Here is an 18,151-nt window from a genome sequence, read left to right as displayed (position 1 = left end):
CAATTTAGTAGCGAATGGTTCGGGACAAATTAAGCGGATATTATGTTCCTTACAGTTTCTCGGTTTAGCTATATGAGGTTCCGTAGCTGCGCTAGGCTCACTAGGTCCAGCTTTATTGATGGCGCGAACACGGAACTGGTAAATGTTACCTTCGATCAGACCATCAATAGCAGCTTCGGGATTAGGTGTCTGCGAAAGCAAAAGTCAGTTTTGTTTTTCATTTCATTATATTATATATTTAATTTATGTATTTCTGATACTTACATCTGTGGTTAACAGCCCATCCCATACCGGAGAGTATTTGTCCTTTTTCTCAATTACATAACCAACAATTGGCGCACCTCCATTATCTTTGGGAGGCTCCCATTTCAATTTAACCATATGCTCATTAAAATCATCAATCTTTGGCAAACCCGGTTTACCGGCAACGGTATATGGATCTTTAGCTATAATACTACCATCAGTTTCAAGTGGTTCTGATTCACCCTCCTCATTGATGGCTTTAACCCGAAATTGATATTCATGGCCTTCTTGTAGGCCTCTGATATCGATTTCAGTATCATTGCCAGGGGTGCGTCCAACTGGTACCCAACGCCCTTGCTTCTTATCAAACTTCTCTACTTGATAGGCTGTAATTGGCTTGCCACCATCATCTTCTGGTTTCTTCCATTTGAGTTTGCAACTATCTTTCATAATGTCTTTAACTTCAAGTGGTCCCTTTGGCTTAGCTGGTTGTCCCAAGACGTTGACCTCCACTTCAGCTTCATCTTCACCATGTTCATTAACCGCACGTATTTTGTAAGTACCCGTATGCTTACGTATAGTGTCAATTATGGAAATTTTAGTGTTATGTGGGATATTTTTAATTTCATAATTCGAAGGTAACTCTTCTGACTTCAATTCCTTATCATTTTGGTACCATGTAATAGTCGGTGGTGGCTCACCTCGTATATTGACATCATACTTGATTGGCTTACCGGCACGTATTAAAAGTGGTTTTAGATTAGTACGATCGATTCTCGGTTTGACTAACAAAAAAAGAGATCAAGCAATGAGACGAAGGAGCAAGTAAGTGGAGAGCACACCAAAAAGAAAATAAAAAATAAAAACTCTGGCTATTTTTGGTAGCACAAGTCAAAAAATAAAATCATTCCTTATGTTTTTGACAAAAACTTCCCAACTCAAATAATGTATTTCATAAGGGTAGTTACGTCTTTGAGGTAGTTACGATATTAAGTACTTACGTTTCTTATATTTGGCGACTTGAATTTTACTGGGATCAGATGGTGGCGATAGGCCTGCCTTGTTTATAGCAATAACACGGAATTGATATTCTCCGTACTCCTGTAATCCAGCTAAGCAGGCATCTAACTGATTGCCAGGCACTTCAACCACTTTCTCCCAATCAGGTTTGTTTTTATCTTTTTTCTCAATAATGTATTTTTCAATGGCTGCACCACCATCATTGTTAGGTGGTGTCCACTTAATTGAAATGCTCTGGTTGTCGTAGTCGGTAATTTCTGGAGTACCTGGCTTATTTGGCTCATCGTATGGATCCTTAGCAACCACGCCAATCAATGTAGTTAGCGGTTCGGACTCACCTTCATCATTTATCGCGCATACACGGAACATATAATCAGATCCTGGATTTAAGCCAGTCACATCAAAACTGGGCGGCTCCTTTTCACCTGGAGAGCGTCCAACGCGCACCCACTTGCCAGTGGCTATATCCATTTTTTCAACAACATATTCTTTAATAGGTACACCACCATCATCTTCTGGTTTTTTCCACTGTAATTTACACCCATTCGCAGTTACATCGCTAACCACTAACGGTCCCTTTGGCGAGGTAGGTATACCGATTACAATCAGCTCAACGGTTTCTTTATCAACGCCGTTGCGATTTTCAGCTTTTAATGTATACATACCGCTGTCTTTGCGTATTACATTCGAGATGATAAAGTCGGTATGATAGTCGACATTCTCAATTTTTATACGATCGCCAGTGGATAGTGGTATATCATCGCGCCAACTCCAATGTAATGTTGGAACTGGTTCACCAATGACATCCACTGACCATTTGTGGGTACGACCAGTCTTGATAGTGACCCGCTTAAATGTTGAACGGTCGATTTGTGGTTGCACTGAGAATTATGTGTGTGTCAAAATATGGGAAGGTGTTAGAACGGATATTGTGATATTAAAAGATAAGATAATAAAATTATGAAAATTAGACAGATATCGACTGAATATCTTCTTGTCAACACATCAATCATGATAAGAGTTTCATTATAAGGCTAATAGATGTAACTGGCTTAATAGATGCGATCTTACCATCTTTTACGATGAATATTATATTATATAATATATTCAAATATATCCGAAACCCAAGCCAAAGAAACATGTAGGGCACAATGATGTGTTGGCAAAAGTAATCAAAGAGAACAGACAAAGTGTTTGTATATTAAAATTAGAATAGAGCATTAGTACGCAGAATAATGTATAATGTAATGTACAAATAAACTCAAGTAAACATATGAAAAAATGGAGGTTTAGGTTTGATGAGTAAATTCAGTTCGGATAGTGTGAGTACAGTAGAGTTGCACAAACAATGCATATTATTATCGATATATTTCTTTCATCATTCATTCAATCATTAATAATTTTATATAAAGCATAAAGAAAATATGCATCAAAATTTTTGCTTAGCTTTTTTATTTCTGAATCAAAAGGAAAGAAATTAAGTTCAATAGATTAAGTGTTAGCTTGCCGCAGTTGGTTGAGCGTAATTTATATTTCGTTATATCTTATCAGTACCAATATACTGATGCATAATATATTGAATACTCTTGCTGTACTTCAGCTATAAGCAAATGATGGTATAAAAATGTTGTAAGCTAAGCTTTTTAGTCGATATCATAAAAAATTTGCACGAACAATTTTTGTGTTAAAACAATCAACTTACGATTTTTATGTTTACACAAATGATTGTCAGTAGGTTCAGATGGTTCTGAGGGACCAGCTTTATTTACAGCACGTACTCTGAATTGGTATACCATTTTCTCTTTGAGGCCATCTACATAGCACTCAGGTGTGGGAGTTTGAGTTTTCGCTATTTCGCTCCATGTTGGTGAAAATTTGTCTTTTACCTCCACGATGTAGTGCAACAGCGGTCGACCCCCATCAGACGGTGGCCGCTTCCATTTAAGCGATACGCTCTTGTTGTCGTAGTCAGCAATTTCAGGCTTACCGGGTGGACTTGGTGGATCATATGGGTTTTTGGCAACAATGGGCTCGGTGGTCTCCAAAGGTTCTGATTCTCCCTCCTTGTTCATAGCTTTGACGCGGAATTTATATTTCTTGTTTGGTGTAAGGCCCTTGAAGTTGAAAGATGTTTCGTCTGGACTAACTTCCCCAGCTGGAATCCAGCGACCTGTCTCATCATCCATTCTCTCCAATGCATAACCAGTGATTTCACAGCCCCCGTCATCTTGTGGACGTTTCCATTTCATTTTGATATGATCAGCACGTACTTCTTCGGGTTCCATTGGACCACCCGGTGCTAATGGTTTATCTAGTACAGTTACTTGAGCTTCGGATTCAATTGTACCAGAACTGTTGGACAAAATAATTTTGTAAAGATTTGTATCCTTGCGAACTGCCTTTTTAATGGTTATACATGAGTTACGTTCCATTTGATCAAGGAATATACGTTGATTGTCGAAAAGCAAATCTTCTGAGCCTTTGCACCATTTAGTTGCCGGTTCTGGTTCACCGTCGTATTTGATGTCAAAACGCACAGTTTGACCCTTTTTAACTGTTATGTTCTTTAGGCCGCTGCCAACAATAAATGGCTTCACAAAGCGGCATTTAGCAATTATAGCCTTCGTTTTGTCACTGGGTTCACCTGGACCAGCCTTGTTAACAGCACGGACTCGGAATTCATACTGTTGTCCCTCTTTTAATCCGTATACTGTACCTGCACGCATATTGCCGGGAACTTCCTTACCTGCTATCCAATCATTGGAGAATTTCTCTTTATATTCAATTATGTAAGCAGATATAGGATCGCCACCATCTTCATCAGGTGCATCCCATTTCAGATCAGCATGATCTGTATCCCAATCAGTAAGATCAACATTCTTCGGTTTTCCTGGCTCATCCCATGGATCTTTGGCTAATACAATGTTTTTGAAAGAAGCAGGATCGGAAGGACCAATCTTATTCACAGCACGCATACGGAATCTGTACTGTTTTTTTGGCGTAAGGTCTTCAATCTTCTTAAGGAGTTGTGCTTGTGGCGTAACCTCAGCGACAATCTCCCAGCTTTGCTTTTTGCTCAAGTCCTGCCGCTCGACTATATACTTAATGATTGGCGAACCACCATCGTCATCGGGCTTATCGAAAGTCACTTTACAAGATGTCTGGAAAACCTCCACAACATCGACATTTCGTGGTGGCTGTGGAACGTCTTGGAATATAACATTTACCATCTTCACATCTTCACCTTGGCCATTGCAGAGTTTAATTTCATATGGTCCGGAAAGCTCACGTGCTGGTTTCTTAATTTTAAATGTGATTTTGTCTTCAGTTACACCTACTTCAACTTCCTTAACAGGCAAAGGTTTGCCATCCTTAATTAGCTTCGCTTCTATGGGAGTTTGCCTTGTACCGCTGACTAAAGTGAATAAAATAAAGAAACAAGAATGCGAAACAATATTTGAAATATGTATATTAAGTAGGCACAACTGATGTCAAAAATCAAGAAAATTTATGCTTCTAAACAAAGAATAAAAGTCTTTATAAATTAGTTTAAAGCTTAGTCCAAAATTACCTTTGTATGGCACTTCAAGTAAAACAGGTGCACTAATTGGACTAGCGAACTCATCCGGACAGTCAATGTTTGGTCGGCTTTCACCTTTTCGTACGGTTAGTTTACACGTGGATGATAACTTGCCAGATTCACATGTTATTTCACCCACATCGGTAAGTTCAAGATTATTGAAAATCAACTGGTGCTTTCCACCGCCAAGATTCTTAATTTCAATGCGTTCATTAGGCTCAATGAGGTTACCGTTAATTTTCCATTCACAAGGTGCCGTTTGATCTTGCAGTTCAATGTCGAGTACAAGTTTTTCGCGTTCTACTGCATCGGTGTCTTTAAGCTTCTTATTGAAACGATTTTGATCTATATATACATATATAAATATTTTAAAATTACATAAAAAATAACAAGAATAAACAAAATAAATTTAAATGTTCCATAGTTCATCATATTTGCTCTCTTGAATTATCACTTGCTATACTTTATCAACGAAATCATTTCTGATATAAGTACATACTATATATATAAGATGTATTATTATGTATTATGTATTAAAATGAATGTTTCTTGTCTGAAATCATAACGTCTGGTCGAACTGTGCATTGCCTATTTGTCCCCGAATGATACATATTCATGAAGCCTATGAGTACAAATGTATGTACCGATGTATGTTCGAATATCCGGGCATGAAACCCCAAGCGATAGGAGCAATTTTTTTAATAGCGGTTGCTCCTTGGCAGGCATAGACAAATCTTAGAATGTATTTCTGCAATGAAAAGAGCTCCTCATAAAAACATTTTCTGTATGAAGGCGGCATAGAAATGTAGGTCTCTCCATTTGTGGAACAACTTCAAGACGCACACCACAAATTGGAGAAAGAGCTCTGCCAATCCACCATGTATAAATTAAATGAAAAATTTTATCGAATTCAAAAAAATATTGCCTATTTAAAAATTACTGCTTTGAAGATATCTCAAAAATTTGAGAGCTTAAATAAAAAAAAACGTGTGTCACGAAGAGACAGATCCGAAGTGAAGCTTCTTAGATATATGATATAATGAAAAAGTATTGTTTGGAAGGGACGTAGGTAATACAATCACTGACAACTAAAAAATGAAAACAGATAAGATCCATTTTCCTCGACACGCGAAGACACAGAACTTATCTTATCCTTCCGAAGTCATTATATTATCGTTGTTAATAATTATTATAACAAAATCAGTTCGACTTCTGAAGCAATCCTCGGTCACTCTGGTCGATTATATTATACAATCTAAACGATTTTTTCTTACTTACAATTGATTATAATTTCTGCTTCAGTTTTGTCAGCATTCGTAGTACATCTAAAATTGCCAGCATCACTGACTTTACAATCTTTTATTATGAGTTTGCGCTTGCGGCCATCTTTAACGATTTGTATGCGCTTATCTCCTTCAATTTCTTCATCTCCCCGCCACCATTGCACTTCACCAGTAGCATCGTCTATTTCACATGCCAGCGTAATGTTGTCTTTTTCAATGCATTGTAGGGATTTCAGTACTTTCACAAATTTATATGGGTATTCTACAATTTTTACTGCTGACTCAGTCTTATCTGGCTGCTTATCCAGTTGACACCGGTATTGACCTGTGTCTTCAAGGACAGATTCTTTGATTATAAGCTTAAGATTTCCGTTAATATCTTTTGATATTAAGTAACGAGGATCATCAGTCTCGATTTTCTTATTATCTTTGTACCAAGTGACATTGGCCATACTGCTACTAACAGAGCATTCCAGCGTTGTTTCGTGCTTCGTAAATCCTTCGATTTTCTTCTTAAGCGGCTTGGTAAATGTATAACTGGGATCAGCTTCTTCGACATTTAAAAATGCCGTACTGGACACACCGCCTATTTCAATAGTATACTTGCCGCCATCCTCAACTTTGGGATTCATGACAATCAACTGGTAGGTGTCATTTTCATTTTTAAATTTGTATTTGCTGCCAGTGAAAAGTTCCTTTTTGTTGGGTAGTAAATTTTAGTGAGGTATTGGTCAATACATCAAGGAGAATTGATTTCAAAAACAATAATTAAATTAAGGCCATAAAAGAATTCTAATTTTGAAGAGTATACCAAACAAAATCGATTTATTTCCATTTTCAGTAAAATTCCTCATAATTAGACATTCATCGTCGCAGTGTTTTTGTTCCCGGGCTCGAAATCTCGGGCAAAAAATAATTTTTAAATTGATCAGAAACTGGTGTTTATTTAATATGTTGTACGAGTCTATGAATATATGCAAATATACATATTAATATTACATATGTACATATATAAAGGATTTTGTACAATAATACTTTGATTGAAAGAATTTTTTAATAGTCGACGGCTTTAAAATAGATGGTTCAAGTTTAAAATGTTCATGTTCCAAATGATTCCCGATATTTTGGATGTGTTGAGCAACAAAACATGCTGGGGATGTTCTTGAATTTCGTCGGTTTATGAGATACTTTGTAGGGTATCCGGTTATTGGGGAAAATTAATGAAAAATCTGTCGTAATGAGGAATTTTACTGAATATGTATTTATAAAACGAAATAATTAATTGCACCGCAAATTTTATTATTTATTTGCATTGCATTGAACCGAAATAGTTTTTTGGTTCTTATTCCATCGAACCCAAGTGCTTTGGGTATAATAAATTTGATCCGAGCTAAATAAAACTCAAAAACAAGATACCGGTTTTTGAAAAATTTCTAGATACTTATTCGATGGCTAATGCACATAAAAATAATTGTATTTACTTACATCCTTGCGCAACATCCATTTTGGCTTACAATTCGGTTTGCTGAAACGTGCTTCGAAAACGACTTTCTTGTCTTTACCTTCCTTGGCAAACTGATCGATTAGCGGGCTCAGGAAGGATTCCTGCTTCTGTTTTTATTTTTCATATTATTATATTTGTTAAGTATTTTATATTAAATATTGTTGTTAAAATTAACATCATTGTTGTTTCCGTTTCCATTTATTATCGTTGAAATTGCATGAGTTTTAATTCATTTCGTATATATTTTTAAATATTTGTTGATTGCGTCGTGTTTTTGTTTTTGATTGTCGAAATAAAGGTTTGCGTTGTCAAAAATGGGAAAAGAAATAATATTGTAAAATTATTTTTTCAATTGTCATACATCTTATTTTTTTGTTTATTTTTATTTTGGGTTGTGCGGTAACTCCAAAATTCAGCGCTCAAAAATTAGCAAAATGAATACCAGCGCGCGATTTCCAACTGACTTCATCGTGTGTTCCGTGTATGTACATCAATTGAAAATACATACGTACTTATTCTGCCCTTGAGTAAGTACAAGCAGAATACATATATGTAGTTTAAAAAATACATGTATGTACGTACATATGCACATGTATCTGCCACAAAATCTTAGTCATTAATAACGACATACCAGTTTTTGATATGATTTACCAAATAGTCACCATTTTTAATGATGTGAAGCAGGAAACACTTAGTGAAAAATTGTAAATTCATGCCGTTGAAATTTTATTATTATATAATACATTTCAAAAAAATGGACGTAGAAGCAAAAAAAAATATTATATTAATATCTCTTAAGCCGAACATCTCGAAAATAGTTTAGTCTTGGACACCAATTAATCAAAAATTACCTAAATATTAATGTCCTGAAGTATTTAAGACGACTTTCATTTGGACGACAACTTTGTTTATTTACAGTTTCGTTTTAAGTTGTGATGCATTTGTATGCATATATGTAAAAATAAAATGCCCACATTTTCGGTCCATGTCTTAAAAAATAATTATTTTAATATTTTGTGGCACATACATATATGTATGTAGTTATGTTCATCATAGGTAAAAAAAAATTGCCAACAAGATTACGTGAAAGTCCATTAGTAATTGAGCATTTGGTTGAAAAAAGCTAAAGCTAATATTTAAGCATAAAGTAAAGCAAACACATAACTTACGACTTACAAATAGACATATAAAACAAAATTCGGAGTTGTAACGTAACGCTAGTGACTAACGTTTGTTTCCCGATATATGTATAGCACACAAAATTCCAAAAAAGACGCTACTTTGACTGCCAAGTGTATAAAAATGTTTTACGAACTTTTAGTAAGGCTTATAGAAACTGATTAAAATGTAAAAGATGCAATATATGTGTGTATATGCAATATTAATACGCAATGTAGGTGTAAAAATATAGTGATCAAAAAATAAAAAATATATACACAATAATATCATTGCATATATGCCTCACTTTTTTTAATAATGATTTTGCAAGAAAACTCTAGGCCTGCAGTTACATACTCGAATATAGTATAGAAATTTAATAAGCTGGAGCAATTGTATTTTTAAAATATATTACATTAAATAAAACCGTAATGGGTGGCCCATTCAGCGTTTGGAATTTGAACTATTGATATTTTTAACTTTGACAACTAAAATGGCATGCGTGTTATATACAAAAAATTTTGTTAAATAGCCTGCTTTTGTCTGAACAGTGAAAATGGTGATGTCAATTGGCAACCTAGAAGTTGCGATTTGACCCTATTCCTCAATTTTTTAAGGCGTATTGTGAAGTACAAATGTTTCGACATCTTTCAGTCACAATTCAAAAGTAAAAATATGAAATCGAAGTTTCCAGCCGCGGAAGCCCTTCAAATTAAATTATGTTCGATATTTAAAGGCAAATTTAAATCCTTCCAGTAAAATAAAATTCATTGAAAAATATGAATGCATTCCAAGCGCTATGTGGACCACACTGCAGTTACATACACTCACATATTTACACACACTTTTGTATAATGTATAGGTAAGCATATGCATACATATATAGTGCATATGTAGGTGAATTAAATTAAAAAGTGTAACTGTTTTGGCTCATAACTGCAAAGAGCTTAAACCATTCAAAAATGTGTTAAAACACTTTTTATTACAGTGTTTTTATTTCAAAATATTAAATAAACTTCGCATTTCTATTATTACCATCTGCAGTCACATTCTTGGCTCATAAGCATGCCAGATTTATTTAAAAGTGGGTAGATACATATGACGTGTACCCTGCATACCCTGCAGCAAATCAGACCATCCACAGACTAGCGCTGACCTCACAATATTAGCTGTCTTAAATCCCCAGCAAATTCTTTCAACTGTGTACTTCTATGTAACAATGATATTAGTTGCGATAATAGCAGCAAATGCTTACAACTAAATGCTTCCAACGTTTTGCAACACAATTTTGACTCAATAGTGACCCTTTTTAAGTGCAAATGGCCCTTCACATTTATGGATTATATATGTAAGTATGATATTTGGTTTAGCTGACCCAATAACTTTAATATATATTGAATAAGAAACAACATCCATATACATATAGTAAATTTATTGTGGAAGTAGCCAACTCGGGTTACTAGAAGACGAATTTTATACTATTACTTTTTGCCTTAGGACTTATAGACACGTACTTTATCGGTAATAAAACCAACGGTCATATAATTTTTTATCCTTTCACAACATATGGACATTTTTAACACGCATAAGTAGCTAGGTTTACTAAATTACTAACTTAAATCATGGTGCAAATATTAATCAGTTGTGACCAATCAAAAATTTATTTTATTTATATTGGTTTTCACTTGCATGTTTTTGAATATTAATTACCAAACGAAGTCATTTTCTTGTCATAAACGTTTTTTGAGTAATAAATAATCAACTTGCTTTGCGCCGCATCTAAATCTTGGAAAATTGTCCCAACTTTACTGCAGGGTATATGTATATAAGTACAAGCAAAAACCTGCAAAGGTTTCGAAAAAACTTCAAAAATGATTATCACAACATCCACAAACAGACACCAACAATTTTTTGTATTAAAATGTTTGTTTTTCAAAAACATGTAGGCTTTTTCTTTACAGACTTTTTTCAAAATAGTAAAAGCAATTCAAAATTTTCCCATCTACGAGCGATCAGTAAAAGTTCTGAAAAATCGACATTCAAGAGAGTAAAAGAAAGTGAAAAAGAGATAGTGTGAGGTGCAGAAAATTTTCGAAAAAGTACCATAAATATATTACTGATCGAAAAATATGGGCATATGCATTCAAATTCATATTGTCCTTAAAAACGCAGTATATACGCATTAAAAAGTAAAGAGCTTTGTTTAATCACAAGTAGATATTATAAGTAGGTACACACATACATATATATGGAGTAGTGAAAAGTTTCGTTTTCTTTTTATTACAATTAATATATTATTAATGTTATTAATGTTTTTGTGTTTTTGGAAATGTGAGATAGAGAAAGTTCAAGTAGACAACATCGAGCGCTAAAGAAAACTCATTTTGAGTGCCAACTGCGTGGCGAGGAATGTAAAAAAGTTGTATAGTAGTCAAATGGAGCTGGGCTGATGCCAGTAGTCGAACCTCTTCGCGACGAAATGGATGTAATGTTGGCCAATCGGGTATCAATTCAGCTAAGGATGGTCTACGTGTTGGTGTTGTCGCCTGTATGTACACATTTTTTATTATAGAAAATAGAACATATACAAAATTTTAGTTGTAGGTAACATTTTTTTAGCATTGATTTATATAAGTATATGTATTCTACCATATGTTGGTCTACATTAACGTACTTTATAAGAGTATGGAACAAAGTTTTACTCTACACACATATAATTCCACACACATGCCATGTAGTTATTCATTGCATACATATTACTAGTAAGTGATGGTGTGTGGGCTTATTAAAAGTTTTGTGTAATAAGTGTAAAAAGATTTTGATTATTACAAGGATATTTGGGAAAGCAGTTAGAAACATATCCTAGCGATATTTTTGTTTCAGCACCACTTAAGTAAGCCAATATGTAGTACCTCAGTGTACTTTAAATTGTTCACTCAAACATATCTTGATGTAAGTGTTGATCAGAAACATTTATAAGTTTCATTTGTGACGCAGTGCAATAAGGTTCGCGTGATTCTTCTTTGGGTGTAAAGATTCCAAACGGACTCCGTTATATATTTAACAATTAAAATTAAGAATGTGTATCTACATATTTGCGATTGTGAAAAATAAATAATACAATTGTGTAACTCTTGCTACTAATAAATTGAAAGGTGCAAAGGTTAGCTGCCTAAAACCTTGGTTTGATCCGAAGATTGTAAGAATACAGTTCTTGGGATGAGTACTCCCGGAAACGCCAAGCGCATTAATAAAATATGAATGCATTGCTTTCTGTTTGCGTAATTAGGAAAACATAGTCGGCTTGGATTAGAATTTGATTAGATTAAAATAGGCCTCTTCTTTTCGCCTAGTTTTACCGAGTGGCGAATAGATGAAGCAATTGGCATAAATAAACATATCTTGACAACGCTGGAATAGAGCTGCTTAAAATTACATGTGTTTGTAAAATAATGAGTTGCACCAGTTTTATGAGGTATAACTATACTAGAGGCGGATCTTGCTCGACCACTTTTTTGTTGCTTTCGCATCCAAATTTTTCTTGAAGTTAGTCGAGCAGAGAGATAGCGAACAGAGAAGTGGCAAATAGAAGAGGTCTTATAACAGGAACTAATTTTGTATTTCCTTTTTAAGTTCGTCCGTCTCTTATTTCGTTACATACACATAATATACCTACATATTTAGGATATAAAAGTTTATTGTAACAATCTACACGTTTTATTGTGCTTTTATTTATTATTAAGTATAAGTTTTAATATATATTTCGTAAACGTTAAAAAGGCAATTGTTACACATACCGACTGATTACATCGACCGACACATGTTTGCACACATAAGCAAGAACTGTATATTCTGAAAGTAGGTCAAAATAAGAATACCCCTGTCTGACCGTTTTTTTAGACCAATTCGCTTGCGTTTTTAAACGATTTTAAATTGATTTTAGTTAATATTACCCAAACGATTTAAAAACAAAAAATGTTTAAAAATTTTCCCATCCACGAGCGATCAGTAAAAATCCTAAAAGTCAACATTTAAGAGAGTGAAAGAAAGTACAAGAGATTGAGTGAGGAGTACAAAATTTTCGAAAAAGTGGCACAAAAAATATTACTTATCGAGAAACATATGCATTCAAGTTCATATTATCTTTAAAAATTCTGAAAAGTTCAATGTATAGGCATTAAAAAGTAAAGAGCTTTGAATAATCATAAGTAGGTATTATGTGTAGGTAGGTACACATATACTGAACAGTGTCTTTTTGTTTGATTACATTAAGACTATTATTAATGTTATTAATATTTTTGTGTTTTTTGGAAATGTGAGAGAGAGAAAGTTCAAGTAGACAACATCGAATGCTAAAGAATACTCATTTTGAGTGCCAATTTCTTGGCAAGGAATGTAAAAAAGTTGCATAGTAGTCATATGGAGATAGGGCTGATGTCAGTAGTCGAACCTCCTTGCGACGAATTGGACGTAATGTTGGCCAATTGGATATCAATTTAGCTAAGGGTGGTCTACGTTTTGGTGTAGTTGCCTATATGTACATATTTTTTGTTATGGAAAATAGAACACATTCAAAATTTTAGTTGTAGGTAACATTTTATTAGCATTGATTTATATAAGTATATGTATTCTACCATATGTTGGTCTACATTAACGTACTTTATAAGAGTATGGAACAAAGTTTTACTCTACACACATATAATTCCACACACATGCCATGTAGTTATTCATTGCATACATATTACTAGTAAGTGACGGTGTATGGGCTTATGAAATGTTTTGTTTAATAAGTGTAAAAAGATTATGATTCTTACAAGGATATTTGGGAAAGGAGTTAGAAACATTACCTAACGATATTTGTTTCAGCACCACTTAAGTAAGCCAATATGTAGTACCTCAGTGTACTTTAAATTGTTCACTCAAACATATCATGATGTAAGCATCGATCAGAAATATTTATAAGTTTCATTTGTGATGCAGTGCAATAAGGTTCGCGTGATTCTTCTTTGAGTGTTAAGATTCCGAACGGACTCCTTTATATATATGTAGGTGTACTCATATGTTACATATCACTATTTGACAATTAAAATGAAGTCAACTGTGTATCTATTTGCGATTGTAAAAAATAAATAATAGTACTGTGTAGTTCTTGCAACTAATAATTTGAAAGCTGCAAAGGTTAGCTGCCTAAAAACTTGGTTTGATCCGAAGATTGTAAAAATACAGTTCTTGGGATGAGTACTCCCGGAAACGCCAAGCGCATTAATAAAATATGAATGCATTGCTTTCTGTTTGCGTAATTAGGAAAACATAGTCGGCTTGGATTAGAATTTGATTAGATTAAAATAGGCCTCTTCTTTTCGCCTAGTTTTACCGAGTGGCGAATAGATGAAGCAATTGGCATAAATAAACATATCTTGGCAACGCTGGAATAGAGCGGCCTAAAATTACATCTGTATATAAAATAATGAGTTATACCAATTTTATGAGGCATAACTATACTCGCTATCGGCGGATCTTCGTCAAGTTAGTCGAGCAGAGAGATAGCGAACAGAGAAGTGGCAAATAGAAGAGGTCTTATAACAGGAATTAATTTTGTATTTCCTTTTTAAGTTCGTCCGTCTCTTATTTCGTTACATATACATAATGTACCTACATATTTAGGATATAACAGTTTATTGTAACAATCTACACGTTTTATTGTGCTTTTATTTATTATTAAGTATAAGTTTTAATATATTATATATTTCGTAAACGTTAAAAAGGCAATTGTTACACACACCGACTGATTACATCGACCGACACATGTTTGCACACATAAGCAAGAACTGTATATTCTGAAAGTAGGTCTAAATAAAAGTACCCCTGTCTGACCGTTTTTTTAGACCAATTCGCTTGCGTTTTTAAACGATTTTAAATTGATTTTAGTTAATATTACCCAAACGATTAAAAAACAAAAAATAATTCAAAATCTTCCCATCCACGAGCGATCAGTAAAAATCCTAAAAATCAACATTTAAGAGAGTGAAAGAAAGTACAAGAGATTGAGTGAGGAGTACAAAATTTTCGAAAAAGTGGCACAAAAAATATTACTTATCGAGAAACATATGCATTCAAGTTCATATTATCTTTAAAAATGCTGAAAAGTTCAATGTATAGGCATTAAAAAGTAAAGAGCTTTGTTTAATCATGAGTAGGTATTATGTATAAGTAAGTACACATATACTGAACAGTGTCTTTTTGTTTGATTACATTAAGACTATTATTAATATTATTAATATTTTTGTGTTTTTTGGAAATGTGAGAGAGAGAAAGTTCAAGTAGACAACATCGAATGCTAAAGAATACTCATTTTGAGTGCCAATTTCTTGGCAAGGAATGTAAAAAAGTTGCATAGTAGTCATATGGAGATAGGGCTGATGTCAGTAGTCGAACCTCCTTGCGACGAATTGGACGTAATGTTGGCCAATCGGGTATCAATTCAGCTAGGGGTGGTCTACGTTTTGGTGTTGTTGCCTGTATGTACATATTTTTTGTTATGGAAAATAGAACATAGCAAAATTTTAGTTGTAGGTAACATTTTATTAGCATTGGTTTATATATGTATGTATTCTATGTTGGTCTACATTAACGTAATTTATAAGAGTTTTACTCTACATACATATAACTCCACATACATTCCATGTAGTTATTGACTGCAAAAATCTTACTAGTAAGTGACGGTGTATGGGCTTATGAAATGTTTTGTGTAATAAGTGCAAAAGATGATTATTCAATGCTTTGCATTTTTAATATTCTGTTTTATGGTGTTATATAGCACTACATATCCTTTGTACCTATGGGTTGCAACTGACGATTTAGAAGTTAGCTTAAAATTTAGAGGATAATAAACAGTTTGTATATACTACTGTTTTCATGTGACACTGCATTGCTTCCGTTTTAATATTTGTATGTATGTACAGATTACTTAAGTTGTTCACTCAAACATGCCCTGATGTAAGTATTGATCAGGAACATTTATAAGTTTTATTCGTGACGCAGTATAATAAGATTCGCGGGATTTTCATAGAAGTTAATAAACAGTTTGTGGGAATAAAAGCTTTTAATTTTTTGGATATGCTTACAAATCACTATTTTATATTTAAAAAGAAGTAAAATGTGTAGATATTTGCGATTGTAAGAAATAAATATTATTATGCAATTTTTCCAACTAATAAATTGGATTTGAAAAGTTGCAAGGGTTATCGTCCAAAATACTTGGTTAGATACGAAGCATGTAAGAATATATGTAGTACTCGGGGTCCGTGGCCCTGGAAATGCCAAGTGCGTTAATGAAATATATTTGCATAATTATAAAAACATAATCGCCTTGGGCTAGAATTTGGTTAGATTAAAATAAAGGTAAGTAATTTTTTATTTCTTATTTAAAGTTCGTCCGTCTATAGTTTTCTTACATAGACCTAATTGACTTATTTGGGGCACATAAATTTATTGGAAATAAATACAAGTTGTATTGTGGTTTTATTGATTATTAAGCATAAGTTTTAATAAATATTTCGCAAATGTTATAATGGCAATTGCTAAACAAATTACAAAAAATTTAAATATTTTGGCACACATGAGTGAGAGCTACATATTCTGAAAATAGGGCTAAAAAAAGATATCTGGCCGTGTCTGGCAGTTTTTAGACTAATCGGTTTGCGTTTTTTAGACGCAAAATTGCTCTAATTATTTTTACCTATACGATTTTTTTAGCAACACTTTTTTTCTGATTCAAAAATTTAAATATTCCAATGTGAATTGCTTACTGAATCCAAATATAGTAAAACAAATTTAGTAGACTTGTTTTATAATATAATAAAAAAAACTTTGTTTCATTAAAGGACTTATTTTTTCCTGGAATATTGCCAATATCATAAACAGAAAAGAGAGATGATTCATGATTTTTTATGGCCGGAATTGGTTGGTATTGATTTGGACAACGTTTATTTTAAACAAAACGGCGCTACGTCCCACACAAGCAACGAAACCATTGATCTTTTACGGGAAAAGTTTCCGGGCCGTGTTATCTCTCGAAGAGGTGATCACAATTGGCCACCGAGATCTTGTGATTTAACACCTTGTGGCTTTTTTCTTTGGGGTCACGTGGAAGACAAAGTCTACGCCAACAGCCCAGGGTCGATTCAAGACCTCAAAGATGGAATTTGTGAGGCTATCGAGGACATGGGGCAGCCACTTTGCAATTCGGTTATGGAAAATTTCATGAAAAGAATATTGTCCTGTAAGCGTGGCCGTGGAGGTCGTTTGCCTGATGTTATTTTCCACTATTAACGGCATACCTTCCTCTTCTTAATGAAATAAACATCCGATCATTCATATTAAAAAATTGCATTTTTCTTTGAATATCTAATGGCACCTCTTATTAAAAAACCCTATATATACCAATCATAAAACCAAGCAGTAGGTGTTATACTATATAATTGGCGCTTACACCTTTTTAGGTGTTTGGCCGAATTCCTCCTCCTATTTGAGATATACGTCTTGATGTTGTTCCATAAATGGAAAGACATACATTTCTACCGCCATTGCCTGCTGAGGGGCGACCGGTATTAGAATATAACTTTTTATCATATGGTGTTTCATGCAGCGATTCGAACCTACTTCCGAATGGTAGTCACGCATCAACCCATTCAGCTACGGTGGCGGCGAATCGCAATTAGTATTCGAAAAGTTGGTACTATAAATAAATTGTCACAGAAAATAATTATGCGATGCACATATGCCACTAAAAATTCATTTTCCGTATAACCATTTGAAGTACTCCCTTTTAATCGTGCTGATCGTGACTGTTGGTCACTTTGCTCTAATCCTGAATCTTTCAATTAACAAAATAAGTGCCAAAAATTTATTACAAAAAGAGAATTGTTTTACACTACTTAGAAAATATTGGGTATGGGAATAAGTTTCCGTCCGTTCTTAACCAAAGTTACTAATTATTTAAACAACTAAATAATACCTGACATTATGGGAAGTATGTGCCATTGGAAGCTACAACTTTACTCCATCTTTTAGGCAGCATACGGATTCCTCTGACTAAATATTCGGGTTCGTTTGACTTTATCCATTAATTGAGCCAGTTTGCGATGCTTTCGTAAGAAATGAACCGCTCTCCAATAAGGGCTGACTGCATTGATCGGAACAGATGGTACTCCGAAGGTGCAATGTCTGGGAAATACGGCGGGTGAGACAAAATTTCCCAATTCAGTCCCTCTAAATATTTCTGGACCGATTTGGCAACGAGTAGCCTGGCGTTGTCACACAGCAAAATCAGTTTGTCATGATTACAATCCCATTCCGGCCGCT

At 34.1% G+C, this 18,151-nt stretch overlaps 1 protein-coding gene across 13 annotated transcripts in view; it reads right to left on the bottom strand.

The window, feature by feature from the left end:
* LOC129250836 (twitchin) overlaps positions 1–18,151 on the bottom strand; it is a 241,501-nt gene that overhangs the window by 27,914 nt on the left and 195,436 nt on the right. For all 13 annotated transcript variants that reach the window (XM_054890420.1, XM_054890419.1, XM_054890423.1 and 10 more), the window contains 7 exons: positions 7,612–7,737; positions 6,122–6,821; positions 4,835–5,188; positions 2,966–4,678; positions 1,245–2,144; positions 265–1,028; positions 54–189 (listed from right to left, as the gene is read on the bottom strand). In XM_054890420.1, the coding sequence (XP_054746395.1) occupies positions 54–189; positions 265–1,028; positions 1,245–2,144; positions 2,966–4,678; positions 4,835–5,188; positions 6,122–6,821; positions 7,612–7,737 (4,693 nt within the window). The remainder of the gene's footprint in view (positions 1–53; positions 190–264; positions 1,029–1,244; positions 2,145–2,965; positions 4,679–4,834; positions 5,189–6,121; positions 6,822–7,611; positions 7,738–18,151) is intronic.

The sequence above is a fragment of the Anastrepha obliqua genome, chromosome 6, assembly GCF_027943255.1.
Source record: "Anastrepha obliqua isolate idAnaObli1 chromosome 6, idAnaObli1_1.0, whole genome shotgun sequence".
Taxonomy (NCBI): Eukaryota; Metazoa; Arthropoda; class Insecta; order Diptera; family Tephritidae; genus Anastrepha; species Anastrepha obliqua.
This window is presented reverse-complemented; position numbering and strand designations above follow the sequence as displayed.